The 16,353-nt window shown below is 47.8% G+C and overlaps 1 protein-coding gene across 3 annotated transcripts in view; it reads left to right on the top strand.

Annotated features, from left to right (window-relative positions):
* SEC14L2 (SEC14 like lipid binding 2) overlaps positions 1-15,244 on the top strand; it is a 53,581-nt gene extending 38,337 nt beyond the window's left edge. For all 3 annotated transcript variants that reach the window (XM_033956970.1, XM_033956971.1, XM_033956969.1), the window contains 5 exons: positions 104-187; positions 2,304-2,410; positions 8,493-8,632; positions 10,331-10,500; positions 13,898-15,244. In XM_033956970.1, coding sequence (XP_033812861.1) covers positions 104-187; positions 2,304-2,410; positions 8,493-8,632; positions 10,331-10,500; positions 13,898-14,043 — 647 coding nt within the window. In that variant the 3' untranslated portion in view covers positions 14,044-15,244. The remainder of the gene's footprint in view (positions 1-103; positions 188-2,303; positions 2,411-8,492; positions 8,633-10,330; positions 10,501-13,897) is intronic.
* The last annotated feature ends 1,109 nt before the right edge of the window (positions 15,245-16,353 follow it).

Raw genomic sequence — 16,353 nt, 5'->3', positions numbered from 1 at the left:
TTGGAGGTGGCGTGCTCCATGCCTTCATACTCGCCAACTCCCCGACTGCAACTCTGTTCGTGGCCTGGAAATACATTTCCTTTCGTGTCTCTTTCTCTTTCAGCCCCCAAGCTCTTCCCTGTGGCGTACAACCTGGTCAAGCCCTTTCTGAGTGAAAGCACCAGGAAGAAGATCATGGTGCTAGGAGGTATCTGAGTTCATGATTTGATTGCTCTGCTTAAAACAGCTGTGTTGACCTGCCTCAGAAGCATTCCTCCCTCCCTCCTTCCCCCCCTTTCTTTCCATCTGTCTGTCTCTCTGTTCTGGGCGGGCATAGTTGTCAGACTGAATAAAACCAACCCAACAGAAGTCCACTGAGTGTGATTTACTAACGTTGCTTAAGACCTGATGTACTTCCCAAACTCTTCCAGATAAACCTGACTAAACTTAGCATGCCAATGTAATCTCGAAAGTTCTCTGTAATGCCGCTGTCTGTATACGGTCTCTTCCCTTGTAAACCACTTAGAACTGTTTGTGGTATGGAAGTATCTATAATAATAAAATGGAAAGTGCTCATGCGCACTCTAAAGCCGTGTTCCCTGATCCCTGATCTGTCGGGATGTGGCCACAAGAGTGCGCATGCGTGCTTACCACCATCTTTCTCTCCCAGCGGCCTTCAACACAAGTTCATTTTTTAGCTCAAGCCGCCGCCATGGCTCCTCTCTCGAACCGCACCAGGCGGAGATCGAGAGAGGAGCTGCGGCGTCGGCTTTGAACTAAAAAATGAACTTTGAAAGCAGCCCAGGGACCGCAGCCAGCCGCCGATCGCCTCCACCAGCGAAGTAAGGAGCCGTCCCGGCCACCGCAAGGTCCATGCCCGACCCCGGCAATGCCTAGCTGCTGCCGTTGCTGCTCCGCGCAACCCCGGCCTCCCCGCCATCCCGCGAGCCTTCGGGGACCTGGTCCAGTAGTAGCCAGGTCCTGAAGATTAAAGGTAGGCCTCAGAGGGCCTGAAGAGCCCAAGGAGGTTGTGGGAGGCTGTAGGTATGTTGGATCTCATGGCGGGTGGGGGGGGGGGGGCGGGCGGCTATCAGTCAGAGGGAAAGAGGTCAGATCCATGAAAGGGAGGAGGAGGGGCAGAATGGAAGGTTTGTGCTGAATTCTGCATGGATGGGGAATTCTGCACTGTGCACTGTGCAATTGCAGGAGTAACATTAAGAACAAATAAAACTGTAAAATTTCATGTTGAAATTCCAAGTGATTGCTGAGAAAATAGCAATAAACTCTAGGGGGTACTTTTTTTCCTCACCCTATATATACTATGTGAAGGACACAGGGGCAGGAAGAGAGACAGACAAAGGGGGACAGACAGAAAGAAAGACAGACAATGGGAGGGAGAGAGACAGAAAGAAAGACAGACAGACATATTCTAGCATTCGTTAGAATGGACAGGGGGAGCAGGCAAGGGGTGGTGGTGGACAGCCGAGGAAAAAGAAAGAAATACAGAAACAGGCTAAGGAGAGAGAGAGAGAGAGTAGAGAGATGCGAGGGGACAGAAATCCCACCCGTCCCAGCCAAAGTCCCACCCGTCCCCGTGAGGACTCCCACCCGTCCCCGCGAGGAATCCCCTCCGTCCCCGCCCATCCCCGCGAGGAATCCCCTACGTCCCCGCCTGTCCCTATAAACTACAGAAATAGTTATTTCATTTAATTATGCTACTGAATTAAAGGCTCTGGTAGAAACCCATTTAAAAATAAGCAAAAAGACTTTATTAATTTGGAAATATTAATTGGGAAGAATACATACTTTGTAAACGGGTTTCTACCTGAGCCTCTAATGTTTATAAATTTTTATCAACACAACTAATATACTACTTTATCCTGAAGCAAAAAAAAAAGAAATAGAATTCTTTTCCTACCTTTGTCCGGGTTTTGGGAAGCCCCAACCTCCAGCCATATCTGGAGAGCCTCTGAGCATGCACAGATATCGTCACATGTATCTGTACATGCTCGGGGCCCTCTTGACACGACCCGGAGGTCGGCGAAGAAGGACTAGGCTTTGTGGGGGCGGAGTCTGGGGCATAATGGGGCGGGGCTGGAGGCGGAACAAAGCAAGGCTGGGGTGGAATGGGGCGTGGCTATGTGTCTGGATTTCGATGTTGGAAAATCTGGTAACCCTACTCTGGTGGGGCCTATTGCTAATTCTTTCTAATTGGGCCCCTTTCCTCTGAACACTGGTAGAAAAAGGTTTCGTTCTCTCTTTGCTCTTGCTATCCCTCTCCTCCTGCGCAAGATTTTCTTCATTTGTTGTTCTGTAATCCCTAGATAACTGGAAGGAGGTTTTATTGAAATATATCAGTCCAGACCAGCTGCCTACATGCTACGGAGGAATGCTCACTGATCCCGATGGTGATCCAAAATGTAAATCTAAGGTAAGAAAATACTGAAGACTTTGTTTCATCATCCTCAGTTTCTCTTCCAGAAAAGTCCTTGAGAACGCTCTTCACATGAGATTCATTTAGATCCTGTTTAGTTTCTCCCCGCCCCCGTCTCCTACCTTCTGCTTGTGCTGGCTGAGCCTGTACTCTGACATCATTTCCTGGTCTCGCGAACAGGAAATGATGTCAGAAAGAGGGCTGTGGCCAGTGTGAACAGTAGGAAGGATTTCCTGCTCACTGCAGGCAGAGACAAGAAGAGGTACTAGTTGAGGGGATAAGCATTTAAGAGACCCCCCAATTGCCCAAGGAAGGAGGAGAGATACTGGTGCTCCGCCCCCTCCCTTCCCCTTACCATGCCATTAGTTAAACCTCTTATATTGACCAGAAGGAAATTACTCCATTTCCTCCTTCTGGCAATACAGATAATGGTGGCCTCTAGGAGGAAGTATATCAGTCTCCCACCCCTATCTGAGTGGCACTCCAAGGTTCATTGAAGAGCCTGATCCAGTGGCTGGGAGCCAAAATCCTCTTTAGATCTTCTGGCTACATTCTCTGGCTAGTGCTGAAAATCCCATGACCATCTCTTAGCCGGCACCTGTGCTTCCTTTGACCCAATGTGAACTGTTCTTTGCAGCTGCTAGAGGAAAAAGTGCAGTAATATTAGCCTTCTGCTTTGGCCACGTTCGTTTGCAATATATGCCAGGAGGTTACCTGATATCTGCTTTGCATATCCACTCTGGCTTATGGCTTATCATTGTGATCCCTGTTTGTCTTGGATGGTAATATGATTTGTTGAGGTTCTCTTTGCATTGCACTCTGACTCAAGGGACCCAAATAACCATCAAGTAAACCACGGAGTTGGCTGAAACAGCACCTTTACAAAGGGGGGGTGGGGGGTAGGGGGGTTGCAGGCCACAAACATCAGGTGAATCAATGTCCAGCAAATTCAGAGAACATCAATCTGCGCTTTGGCCCATTTAATATTTAAAAGGATAGGGGGTTAATATTCAGCTGATGGGGATCAGAGGTTTGCTGACCGCTGCCTGGAAATTCAGTGGCGGGCAATGTCTGAGCACCAGCATTTAATTTCTTGTGTGTGTGTGGGGGGGGTTACAGCTAGCTAACACACAGCTGGTTAAGTGTGATATTCAGCACTTAAACGGCTATGAATTACTTCATGGAATGTTGCTACTTTTTTTTTTTTTGGGGGGGGGGGGGTTCCAGGTACTAGTGACCTGGATTGACCACCATGAGGTTGGGCTATTGGGCTACACCCAGTATGGCAATTCTTATGTTCTTATGTGAGTCAAGCATAGGACAATCAAGCCATTGTGACATCACTGATGAGGCTGGCTCTTAGGTATTGGTGGAATGAGGCATTATGACATCACAATCTGAGCTCTAGAATGTTGCTACTTAGGATTTTACAGTGTTTGAGGCTTGTGCAGATGAGGACGGAGCTTAGGCATTGGTGGAATGAGGCATTATGACATCACAATCTGAGCTCTGGAATTTTTATATGGCCTTATTTATGCAGTGATCTTGGCCAATTAATAATGTTGAATAGTAGTACTTTATTGGCCATGGAACACCCCCAAAATAGCCAGTTTTGACATAATACTAACTAGCTAATTTCAGTGGTACTCACTGGTAAGATGTTGCTGAAAATGACCCGTTAACCACAAAGAAGCCCTTTAGCAGGCCAGGAGCTGTTTCTTTTCGGTTAAATCGCTTTCAATATTGACCTGAACGTGTTTTTATAGGATCATTGGGGGGGGGGGGGAATTATATTAATGTAATTGTGATTGTCGAAGATTCACCTAGGTTTCCAAATGCCTGTGCTCTGGCCTTTATAGGTAAGTGCGCCCGTTTGATTTCAATAGATTTTATTTTCTAATGATATTAAATATTCCAATAAAGTTTGGAGGAAACGTGCTGCTTCCAGAGAGTTGGAGACATCTTACAGAGCTGGGGTGTCCATCTGACCAGGGCTGCAAAAGAGAGAGCCTGCCTACCTGGGGGAACACATCTGCTTTTCTGGATGGGAGATGTCCTCTCAAAGGCCCAGATGCCCTAAAGCCAGCGATCGTCACTAAAACTTGTTTTAACAGCTTTAGTGACGATCGCATTTGCTGTCCCAGCGCAGAAAACGGCTCGCCGCCTGCTTTTCTGCACCATCGCTCATTCCCTGATCCGACCGTGCAAATAAGATCATTAATATTAAAATTACATTACATTACTGGCTTATATTCCGCCTGTACCTTTCAGTTCTAAGCGGATTACATCAGAACGATAACTGGACATTTCCAGGAAGAGAAATACAAATTACAATTAAGGCGTAAGGTCTAAAGCAATTTTGATGAGAGGATTCTAAGAGGGGGTGAAAGGGGAAAAGGAAGGGATTAGGACGTTTGGGTGAATTTCTTGAATAGTAGGGTCTTGATTTCTTTGCGGAAAGCCTTGAGGTCAGTTGAAGCTGTCAGTAGGTTGGTGATGGAGGGGTCCAATTTAGCTGCATGTGTTGCAAGTAAGTTGTCATACATCTTTTTGCATTTAGTTCCTTTAAAAGGGGGGTAGGAGAGAGGGGATTGGGTTCTCCTCTGTCTGGTTGAGTGGTTCCTGTTTAGACGGTTGTTTAGGTGGAGGGTGCCGTTCCGTTTAATGTTTTGAATAATACGCAGTATAGTTTGAATTGGATGCGGGCTTGTATTGGAAGCCAGTGTGAATCTAGGAAGGCGTTGGTGATGTGGTCAAATTTTCCAAGGGAATAGATCATTCTGAGGGCAGTGTTCTGCACGGTCTGTAGTTGTTTTATTAGGTAGGTGGGACAGGAAAGGTAGAGAATATTGCAATAATCCATTAGACTTAGGACTAGGTATTGGACTATGAGTCTGAATTGTTCTTTTTCAAAGAATTTTCTGATTTTGCGAAGGTTGCGCATGGTGAAGAAAGCTTTTTGTGTGATTTTGTTGATTTGCACCTGAAGAGTGCAACCTCTGTCCACTGTTACTCCAAGGAGTTTGAGAGTGGGTTGTAAGGGATATTTGGTGGTTTTTATTTCTAGCTCAGTTATAGAAGGGGTTTTGTCCTTTTCAAGCAGTAGAAATTTAGTTTTATCTGGGTTGAGCTTCAGTTTGTATTCTGTCATCCATTTTTCCACTGCTTCTAGAGTTTTTTCCAGGATGCCTGATTTGGTGGGGTCTTGTGTGTCAAAGGGGAGGAGTATGGTGATATCGTCTGCATAGCTGAATGAAGTTACTTTGGGTTTGTCTAACAGGGTACCGAGGGAGGAAATGTAAAGATTGAAGAGCATGGGTGACAGTGGGGAACCTTGGGGTACTCCGCAGGGGTTGGTCCAAGGCTCCGATATAAGATCCTTTGTTTTTACTCTGTATGTTCTTGTTTTAAGGAATCCTTGAAACCAGTTGTATACTTTGCCTGAGATCCCTATTGCTTCTAATATCTGAAGAAGTATAGTGTGGTCGACCAGGTCAAATGCGGCAGAGAGGTCGAGTTGAATTATCAGCATCCTTCTTCCTTTGCTAAGGTGCTGTCTGGCTATATCTAGAAGGGAAGCTAGCAGTGTCTCGGTGCTGTGGTTAGATCTGAACCCCGATTGAGTTGGGTGGAGTAGGTTGTGGTCTTCAAGGTAGTTGGTGAGGTATTTGGCAACCAGACCTTCTATTAGTTTAACATATAATGGAATTGAGGCGATGGGTCGGTAGTTGGAGGGTTGTCTATTGGTCCTTTGGGATCTTTCAGTATTGGGGTGATTATGATTTCTCCTAGGTCTTGTGGGAATTGGCCTTCCGTGAGAGTTGTTTGGATCCATTGCAGGAGGCAAGCTCTAAATTTGGGGGATGCATTTGTCAGTAGATATGAGGGGCAGTTGTTCAGGTCGCATGACGCTCGACTGTATTTTCTGTAGAGTCGGTTCATGTCCAACCATTGCACCTTTGTAAAGTTGGACCAGTGCCTGTCATCTGCAGTGGCTTCATCTGTTGTAGGGTTTATTATGATCTCGTCTAGGAGGGTCGGTGAGTTGTTGAAGGAGGCTCTAATAGTGGCGATCTTGTTCTTGAAGTGGTCCGCTAGTTGGGTGGCCGTTGGAGGGTGGATTCCTTGAGTGGCTAGGAATGGCTGAGTGTCGGTGAGGTTCTTCACAAGTTGGAAGAGTTTCTTTGTGTCTAAGGATTCTGTGCCTATTAGTTTGGAGTAATAAGCTCTTCGTTTTTCCTTAAGTTTGATCTTGTATTATTTTATTAGGTTTCTCCAAGCTACTTTGGTTGGTTCTTGGTTCTTTGCTATCTAAACTAGTAGAGCGATTGGTGCGCTAACATGGCTTCCCAATGCACGAAAAAAAGTGATCACTTTTAGCGATCCAAAAAAAAAAAAGCGACTGGTCGAGACGGTGTCAGGTCAAAACCGCAGAAGTCAAAGGTGCGCGCCGACAACTGAGCGCAGCGTGGAGGCGCACGCTGAAAAAAATAACTGTTTTTAGGGGCTCCGACGGGGGTGTGTGGGGGGGAACCCCTCCACTTTACTTTATACAGATCGTGCCGCGATGTGGGGGCATTGTGGGGGGTTTGGGGGGTTGTAACCCCCCACATTTTACTGAAAACTTCACTTTTTCCCTAAAAACAGGGAAAAAGTTAAGTGTACAGTATAATGAGGGGGGTTACAACCCCCCAAACCACCCACAATGCCGCCGCAATCTGTATTAAGTAAAGTGGGGGGGCTCCCCAACAAAACCCCCCAACTGTCATTTTCTTCGGTGCGCGCCTCCGTCTTGCGCTCAGTTGTCGGTGCGCGCCTTTGTCTTCCGCGGTTTTGTCTATGAACCGGTCGAGACCAATCGTTTACCTTTCTAACCAAAGTTTGGCCCTTTTTTTCTAATGTTAAAACATGCACAATATCTGCCCCATTAGAAAAAAAAAAGAAAAAAAAGCACCTGATGGCGGCCCTCCCCAATGAACTAGCACTGGGAACCGACCCTCCCCCCACCAGCAAAACGGCAGGAGGATTGCCTACTTCCTCCTACCTTGCTAACCCCACCTCCCCCGTGTGAGAAAAAATGGCAGGAGGGATGCCCACTCCCTCTTGCCACCGAAGGCCACTCCCACGCAAGGCATCCCCCTAAACATCCCCTGCCCTCTCTCTTTCACCCTGAAAAAAAGGCAGGAGGCATGACCATTTTCTCCTGCCACCGGAGGTCCCCCAACCCCCCCATACCTTTTCAGAAAAGTTAGAGCAGGAGGGAAGCTCAATCTGTCCCATTTGTAGTCTTGCCAGTCCAAAATAGTGGTTCTTTCCCTCCCCAGTGCATCATGTGATGCACCGGAAGGGGCCTAAAGTGTCTGAGCTAATCAGGGCCTTTGGCTTCTCCCTCTGTATCCCGCGATACAAGGAGGAGGAGTCGAAGGCAATAAGGGGAGGGGCCTTAGGGGTATTAGGCCCCTCCTTGTGCATCACATGATGCACCGGGGCGGGAAAGGCCTGCCATTTTGGACTGGCAAGGCTAGGAGCAGGATGGACTGAGCTTCCCTCCTGCTCCAACTTCTCTGAAAAGGTACGGGAGGGGTTCAGGGGGTGGAGGGTTTCGGGGGACCTCCAGTAGCACGAGGAAGTTGGCATTCCTCCTGCCGTTTCGCTACTGTGGGGGGTGGTCAGAATAGCATCCTTCCTGCCATTTTTGTCTCACTGAGGTGGGGGGAAGTAAATGACAGGAAGGAATGGCCATTTCTCCTGCCAATTTTCACTAGCGCTGGAGGGGAAGGAGGGAGATTCCTGGTGCAGCATCTGTGCCCATTAAAAAAATAAAGAAGAAAAAAGGTTTCCTGCCCCAAACAGCTGAGTGGCAGGAGGCTTTCCCCTACTTCTCAGCTGTTCGGGCATCCCCTGCTGGCTCTGCACATGTGTGAGAGTCGCTTTCACAGCGATCAATTGGACAGCAGAGCCGGGGATTACGACGAATCGTTTGCATGCAGAATCGGTCAAAAAAATTGGATCGGAGCAGACCCACACGGTCTAGGTCAAAGTCTGCATCTCCTCAGTCTTACATTCTGCTCCATTTCAGATTAAGTGTGGGGGGGATGTTCCCAAGAGCTACTATGTACGAGACCAGGTGAAACAGCAGTATGAACACAGCGTGACGATAAACCGTGGCTCAAGCCATCAGGTCGAGTACGAGATCCTGTTTCCTGGGTGTGTCCTCAGGTAAGGGGTGTGGAGTGGGGAACAGGAGACTGAGTTTATCTGTAAGTCTAGAATAGAGAGTTGCGCGGGGACAGAAATCCCACCCATCCCCGCCCGTCCCCGCCAGGATCCTCTCTGTCTCCACCCGCCCCATCAGGATCCTCTCCGTCCCCACTCGTCCCCATCAGGATCCTCTCCGTCCCCACCCATCCCCGCCAGGACCCTCTCTGTCTCCACCCGTCCCCATCAGGATCCTCTCTGTCCCCACCTGTCCCCATCAGGATCCTCTCCGTCCCCACCCATCCCCGCCAGGATCCTCTCTGTCTCCACCCGTCCCCATCAGGATCCTCTCTGTCTCCACCCGTCCCCATCAGGATCCTCTCTGTCCCCACCCATCCCCATCAGGATCCTCTCCGTCCCCACCCATCCCCGCCAGGATCCTCTCTGTCTCCACCCGTCCCCATCAGGATCCTCTCTGTCCCCACCCATCCCCATCAGGATCCTCTCCGTCCCCACCCATCCCCGCCAGGATCCTCTCTGTCTCCACCCGTCCCCATCAGGATCCTCTCTGTCCCCACCCGTCCCCATCAGGATCCTCTCCGTCCCCACCCATCCCCGCCAGGATCCTCTCCGTCCCCACCCGTCCCCGTCAGGATCCTCTCCGTCCCCACCCATCCCCGCAAGGAATTACCTCCATCCCCGCCCACCCCCATTAAAAGCAGCAATTACTTCTGACAGGATCATCAATTCCACAGTTTCTTTTGCTGTTTTCCTTGTGGAATCTCTTTGGTGGAACCCTTTATCTGTTTTCTGTTCAGGTAATTAACTTATAAACCCCCCTCTTTTACTAAGGCTGACGTGTCCATTATATTATAAGGACGAACCCTGCTTCCAAAGCCTTCCATCCCCGTGGAAGTCCCGTTGGCTAGACCCGTGGGAGTCCCGTGGGCCAGAGGGGTGTTCCCATGGGAGTCCCGTGGGTTAGGGGGGATTCCCGCGGGACCCGCAGGATTCCCGCGATCCCCATTCCCGTGCAGACCTCTAGTCTAGAATCCCCTACACACAGCAGTGGGTCCAAGTCTCCACATCTGCTGGACTGAGTATTCCGCGTACACTACGACCTTGCGACGTGACCACTATCCCAGGTTCAGAAAACTCTTGCAAGCTTTTCTCTTCCAAGACAGGGAGCCAACCCTGAAGTAACGGAAATGGTAATTGTCAAAGCCCATTTCTAAACGGTCTAATGCAATTCTTGGGACAAAACGAAGAGCCAACAATGACCTACTTAAACATGTAACTATGTATTTAGAACTACACTTCCCCCTCCGTATTCGCGGTTTCCATATCTATGGTTTCGATTATTCGCGATTTTATGCCCCAAAAAAAATCATTTTCATTTTTCAGGCTGTTTTAAGCCCTGCGATGTGAGCCCTCCCTTAAGCCTTGCCTGGTGGTCTAGCGGGTTTCCGGGCGGGAGCGATCTTCCCACGCTCCTGCCCCGTGCAGATCGCTCACGGGGAAATGGCTGCCTTGAGCTCCCATCGTAGTTTCAAGAGCACAAAGCCTTGATATCAAACACAGTTGTTGGGAGGGAGCACGTATTTATCTATGGGATGAAAGATATATGCCGAATCTTCATTGGCATATGGTGTAATACTGAAACTGTCTGTCGCGTGCAGGTGGCAGGTGTGTAATACGGAGGTTCTGTATCGCACGCAGGTGGCAGTTCATGTCCGAAGGCTCTGACATTGGTTTTGGTGTCTTTCTGAAGACGAAGGTGGGACAGAAGCAGAAAGCTGGTGAAATGACTGAAGTGATAATCAACGACCGCTACAATGCCCACTTGGTACCAGAGGATGGCAGCGTCACATGCTCAGAGCCTGGCATCTGTGAGTGGGTCTCTTTGTATCTCTGCTTAATGGGAACATGGGAGGGAGAGAATGACACGGGGACAAATTTTTCCCCGCCCCCCCCCCCCACGGGAACTCATTGTCCCGTCCCCGCAGGTTCTTTTCCTGTCCTTGCCCCATTCCTGCAAGCTCCGTCCTCATACGTTTTTGAGGCTTCTGCGGTTAAGGCAGAGCTTACAGGAATGGGACAGGGACAGCGACAGAGCTCGTGGGACGGCGAAATTGAGTTCCTGCGGGGATAGGGAAAAATTTGTCCCCATGCCATTCTCTAATGGGAGGCCTACATAGGGTTACTGGACCCATAGACTCGCCCAGTTCCAACCATCCCTGCCCCGTTACACCCACATCATGCCCAAGCCCCGCCCATATTCAGTTGGTCATATAAGCCTAGAGCAATCCTTTTTAGATTTCCATTACACCAGCGCCATCTACTGGTAGTTACAAGCACACACTTAATGAAGGCTTTAATTTAGAAACTGAAACACGGACCATGTCGGGAGTCCAGCTAAAAAGGACTAAGGACTCTTTTATTAGGCTTTCATCATTTTATGTATATGCTTTAATGGCTTAAATTCCTTTAATAAATTTACAATCGTTCCAAAGGCTGATGTGCACAGTCCTTTCACCATTTCCTCTTGTGTTTTGTTCCGTTATATGTGGGGTTGTATTGTCCTTTCTGTTGTGGAATATATTAGTTCCCATATAGATTCATACCCTAAGGCAATTCCGGTCTTTGAGAGCCGGAGCCAGGTCAGGTTTTCAGGATCTCCACCATGAATATGTATGAGATGGATTTGCATGCACGGCCTCCTTGAGATGCAAATCTATCTCATGCATATTTATTGTGGATATCCTGAAAACCTGACCTGGTTCCGGCTCTCGAGGACCGGAATTGCCTACCCCTGCCCTAAGGAACAGGTTTCACTGGTTAACTCCATCCCATGCCTGAACCGAGCAACTACAGACCTGTGAGTCTTACGGCTGTCCCTGGAAAGATGGTTGAAGCACTGATTAAAGATAGCATAGTCCGGCACTTGGATACACACGACCTGATGAGAGCAGTCAACATGGCTTAAGTTAAGGGAAATCATGTTTGACGAATTTACTTCAATTTTTTGAGACCGTGAACAAACAAATTGATAATGGAGAACCGGTGGACATAATATACTTGGACTTCCAGAAAGCATTCGACAAGGTTCCACATGAAAGACTTCTCAGGAAACTACAAAGCCATGGAATAGAAGGGTATTACAATCAGAACGAAAGAAGTTATCCTGCCGCTGTATCGGAAAATGGTGCGTCCACATCTTGAGTACTGCGTCCAGTATTGGTCACCGTACCTTAAGAAGGATATGGCGTTACTCGAGAGAGTTCAGAGGAGAGCGACACGACTGATTAAGGGGATGGAAAGCCTTTCATACGCTGAGAGATTGGAAAAACTGGGACTCTTTTCCCTGGAAAAGAGAAGATTAAGAGGGGATATGATAGAGACTTACAAGATCTTGAAGGGCATAGAGAGAGTAGAGAGGGACAGATTCTTCAAACTTTCAAAAAATAAAAGAAGAGGGCATTTGGAAAAGTTGAAAGGGGACAAATTCAAAACAAATGCTAGGAAGTTCTTTTTTACCCAACGTAGGGTGGACACCTGGAATGCGCTTCCAGAGGACATAATAGGGCAGAGTACGGTACTGGGGTTTAAGAAAGGATTGGACAAATTCCTGCTGGAAAAGGGGATAGAGGGGTATAGATAGAAATTTACTGCACAGGTCCTGGACCTGTTGGGCCGCCGCGTGAGCGGACTGCTGGGTGCGATGGACCTCAGGTCTGACCCAGCGGAGGCATTTCTTATGTTCTTATGTTCTTATATACTAAGATGGATAGGCAAATGGTTGGAGAACAGAAAGCAGAGAGTGGGCATAAATGGGAAGTTCTCAGATTGGGAGAAAGTGACTAGTGGTGTGCCCCAGGGCTCGGTACTTGGGCCCATCTTATTTAATATTTTCATCAATGACCTGGAAGAAGGAACATTCAGTGAGCTCATCAAGTTTGCAGACGCCACAAAGCTATGCCGGGCAATCAGATCGCAGAAGGATAGTGAGGAACTCCAGAGCGACTTGTGTCAGTTAGAGAAATGGGCAGAGAGGGTGGGCAACCCTAGTCTGGAGAAGACCAATGTCTTTGCAAGGTGATGGCGCCTCGCTTTGAATTAGCATAAGGCTACACCACCAGTATCATTATGCACATAGGCAGTCTGCCTGCTTTACCCCTGGCAAGATGGCAGGATTTTAGCGATTCTTGTCAGCAAGAAACTTGGCATTTCTAGTGAGCACGTGAGACAAATGAATGGGAGATTGGGGGGGGGGGGAAGTTAAGCATCCTCTGTATCAGTGTAATTCAATTTCTCATCTCCATAATTTCCAAGTCTTCTGTTTGGTGCCCCAAGGATTAAGGCGTTAATTTTCTATGGGATGTTTTGTACATAAAATGACTGTTTATTGTAAACCACTTAGATCAGGGGTCTCAAAGTCCCTCCTCGAGGGCCGCAATCCAGTCGGGTTTTCAGGATTTCCCCAATGAATATGCATTGAAAGAAGTGCATGCAAATAAATCTCGCGCATATTCATTGGGGAATTCCTGAAAACCCGACTGGAATACGGCTCTCGAGGAACGGAGTTCCCTACTCCTGTTGTAGTTAGATCAGGGGTGGGCAATTCTGGTCTTCGAGGGCTGGAATCCAGTCGGGTTTTCAGGATTTTCCCAATGAATATGCATTGAAAGCAGTGCATGCACATAGATCTCATGCATATTCATTGGGGAAATCCTGAAAACCCGACTGGGTTGCGGCCCTCGAGGAGGGACTTTGAGACCCCTGACTTAGCTTCACATTGGTTTTATATTTGCAGTACAGTGTCCCCCCCCCCCCCGTGAATTCGCGAATCGCGGAGTCGCTCATTCACGGTCTGCTCCGACCGCCTCTTCCTGTAGTAAAGTCGGGCTGTACCAATCGGGAGCTGTGTGTCAAAGCAGCTCCTGATTGGTGTAGCCCGACTTTACTACAGAAAGAGGCGGTCGGAGCTGACCACGAGGGATATTCTTCACCCTCCAGCGCTCCAGCTGGCCCTCTCCTGCCTCCCCTGCCTTTTGACAGGCGAAAAACCGCATTCACGGTTTTTCCAAAATTCACAGGGGTTCCTAGAACGGAACCCCTGCGAATTTCAGGGGAGTACTGTATATCAAGTAAATTGAACTTTTCATCAACCTGGAGACACAAATCCCATCAAGGTAGGATAGTAGAAGATGCCACTGCTTTAAGGGAGAATGGGTTCTTCTTATTTCAGTGTTTTTACTCTCTCACTTCCTGTTTCTCTACTTTCAGATGTTCTGCGATTCGACAACACCTATAGTTATCTCCATTCCAAAAAGGTCAGCTTCTCCGTAGAGGTTCTGCTACCCGACAAGGCATCTGAAGAACAGATCCAACAGCTCAGTGCCAATACCGAGAGACATCCCAGCCTCACCTAGAAGGCCCCGGTGCACAGAAATCCCTTGGCCGAAATGTCTTAGCTCAGATTTCCTGTAGACGAGCAACTCCTTCCTTCTGATTAGATCCTGAAAGGGAGCCGTCAGACCCTTCTTATATGTCACTTGTGGAACACCATTCCCCGCTACAGGGACCGGTACGGACATTTTTGCAGAATGAACGCCCAAGGTTGTGTTGAGACGAAGGTGCATTGATGTCTGCCTGGGACTGATTTCTAGGCATTTTGGACAGTTAAGTCTTTTGTTCTGCAACATTTCACCAGTTATTCTGGGTATCAGGATTTGTAAAAGTGAGGGGTTAGGGAGCTGGGTTTCTTTTATGGATGGAGCATAAGAATTTAACTTCACTGACCTGGAACATCCTATGGGCTTGGCTGGAAATACTTGGCTGCATCTAAGGTGAAGGTTTTTTCCTGGTAGCGGGGGGGGGGGAAGGATAGACCTTTTCCTGCAGTATGAAGACTCAGTGGGTGAAGACTATAGCTCTGGATTCTCACATTTAACTGGATTAAGCGCTTAGTTTCTCCTACAGATCTGCTGGGGATACAAAGAGAGCACCGCGTTATTCATACTGTCCAAAATGTTCGTTCGGAGCAAGCATTTTTCCTTCCGAATCGTGCAATTAGCTCTGCTCACAAAAGATTGAGGTCCACATTATGCTCCCACCATAGACATAACATAACATTATACTTATAAACAGCGTTACCAAAAAGTTCTACGCGGTTTACAAAAGATTATAAACATAATCGTCTATTTGAATGAGTCAGCTAGTCAGGTATTTGGAGAAAAGATAGGTTTTTAGCTGTTTTCTAAAATGTCCGTAGGAAACAGCTGTGAGCAACAATGATCGAAATTCTTTTTCATGAGACGCTGCCTGAGATGCTAAAGAGTGATTTAGGAATTTCTTGCTTTTACAACCTTTTACATGGACTACTTTTAACAATTTTTATGGAATGATAAAAGATTACAATAAGATGAGCATGTCAAAAGACAGACCGTAAACGTCAACTGAACCTTAATTGACAAAAACAAATAGTAAATCAGCAAATTTTGCCACACAAAATCTACAATACATCCCCCTCCCTAGAAGCGAAAAGAAAGAAGAGAGTACCCCCCTTCAAATGCCCTCTCCCTCCCCCCCATATCAGCAACACATCCAAGCTACAACTAAAAGCTAGCCGAGGCCAAGATATAACTTTGGTGAGACCTCATCTAGAATATTCCGTACAATTCTGGAGGCCGCACCTTCAAAAAGATATAAAAAGGATGGAGTCGGCCTAGAGGAAGGCTACGAAAATGGTACGTGGTCTTCATAAGGCGTATGGGGACAGACTTAAAGATTTCAATCTGTATACTTTGGAGGTAAAGTGGGAGAGGGGAGATATGATAGAGACGTTTAAATACCTACGTGGCATAAATACACACGAGTCGAGTCTCTTTCATTTGAAAGGAAGCGCTGGAATGAGAGGGCATAGGATGACGTTAAGAAGTGATAGGCTCAGGAATAATCTAAGGAAATACTTTTTTACAGAAACGGTGGTAGATGCGTGGAACAGCCTCCCGGAAGAGATGGTGGAGACAGAGACTGTGTCTGAATTCAAGAGGGCCTGGGGTAGACACATGGGATCTCTCGCAGAGAGAAAGATCATGGTTACTGCGGATGGGCAGACTAGATGGGCCATTTGGCCTTTATCTGCCGACATGTTTTTAAGAGAAGGAGAGAGCCACAGAAACCACAGAACACAACCAATAAAGAGCGGGAGGACTCACACTCCCCTCCCCCTCCCCGAGCAGAGCTGGCTCAGACCGCCAACCATACAAGCAAGCATCAAAAAGGATTCAGTACTAAACTAGTAGCTCGATGTGGCAAGGACTAGAGATATGGTCCCCAGATATTCAAAATAAAACAAGTTTTTGTTCGTTTAAAGGAAGTTACGCATCTGTTCCCTTTCCATCAACATGAGGGCATGTAGGCGATTCCACCAAGCCCAAAAGGAAGTGGGGAGGTGGGGGGGTCTCCCTACCATAGACTACTTGAAACAAACCATAACTCTACCAAGCGGTACTCTTAACAGCTCCCTGGATTCTTGGGGAAGAGGCAGTCTGCCCGCTTTACCCCTGGCACTCAGGGTGGCAGGATTTTAGCGATTCTTGTCAGCAAGGAAGTTGGCATTGCCAGTGAGCACATGAGATGAGTGAGGCCGGGGGGGGGGGGGGGGGGAATTTAAGCATCCTCTGTATCGGTGTAATTCGATTTCTTGTCTCCATCATTTCCAAGTCTTCCGTTTGGAC

This window comes from Geotrypetes seraphini, chromosome 8, assembly GCF_902459505.1.
Source record: "Geotrypetes seraphini chromosome 8, aGeoSer1.1, whole genome shotgun sequence".
Lineage (NCBI taxonomy): Eukaryota > Metazoa > Chordata > Amphibia > Gymnophiona > Dermophiidae > Geotrypetes > Geotrypetes seraphini.
The sequence above is the reverse complement of the archived record's forward strand: the minus strand, read 5'-3'. Positions and strand labels throughout refer to the sequence as shown.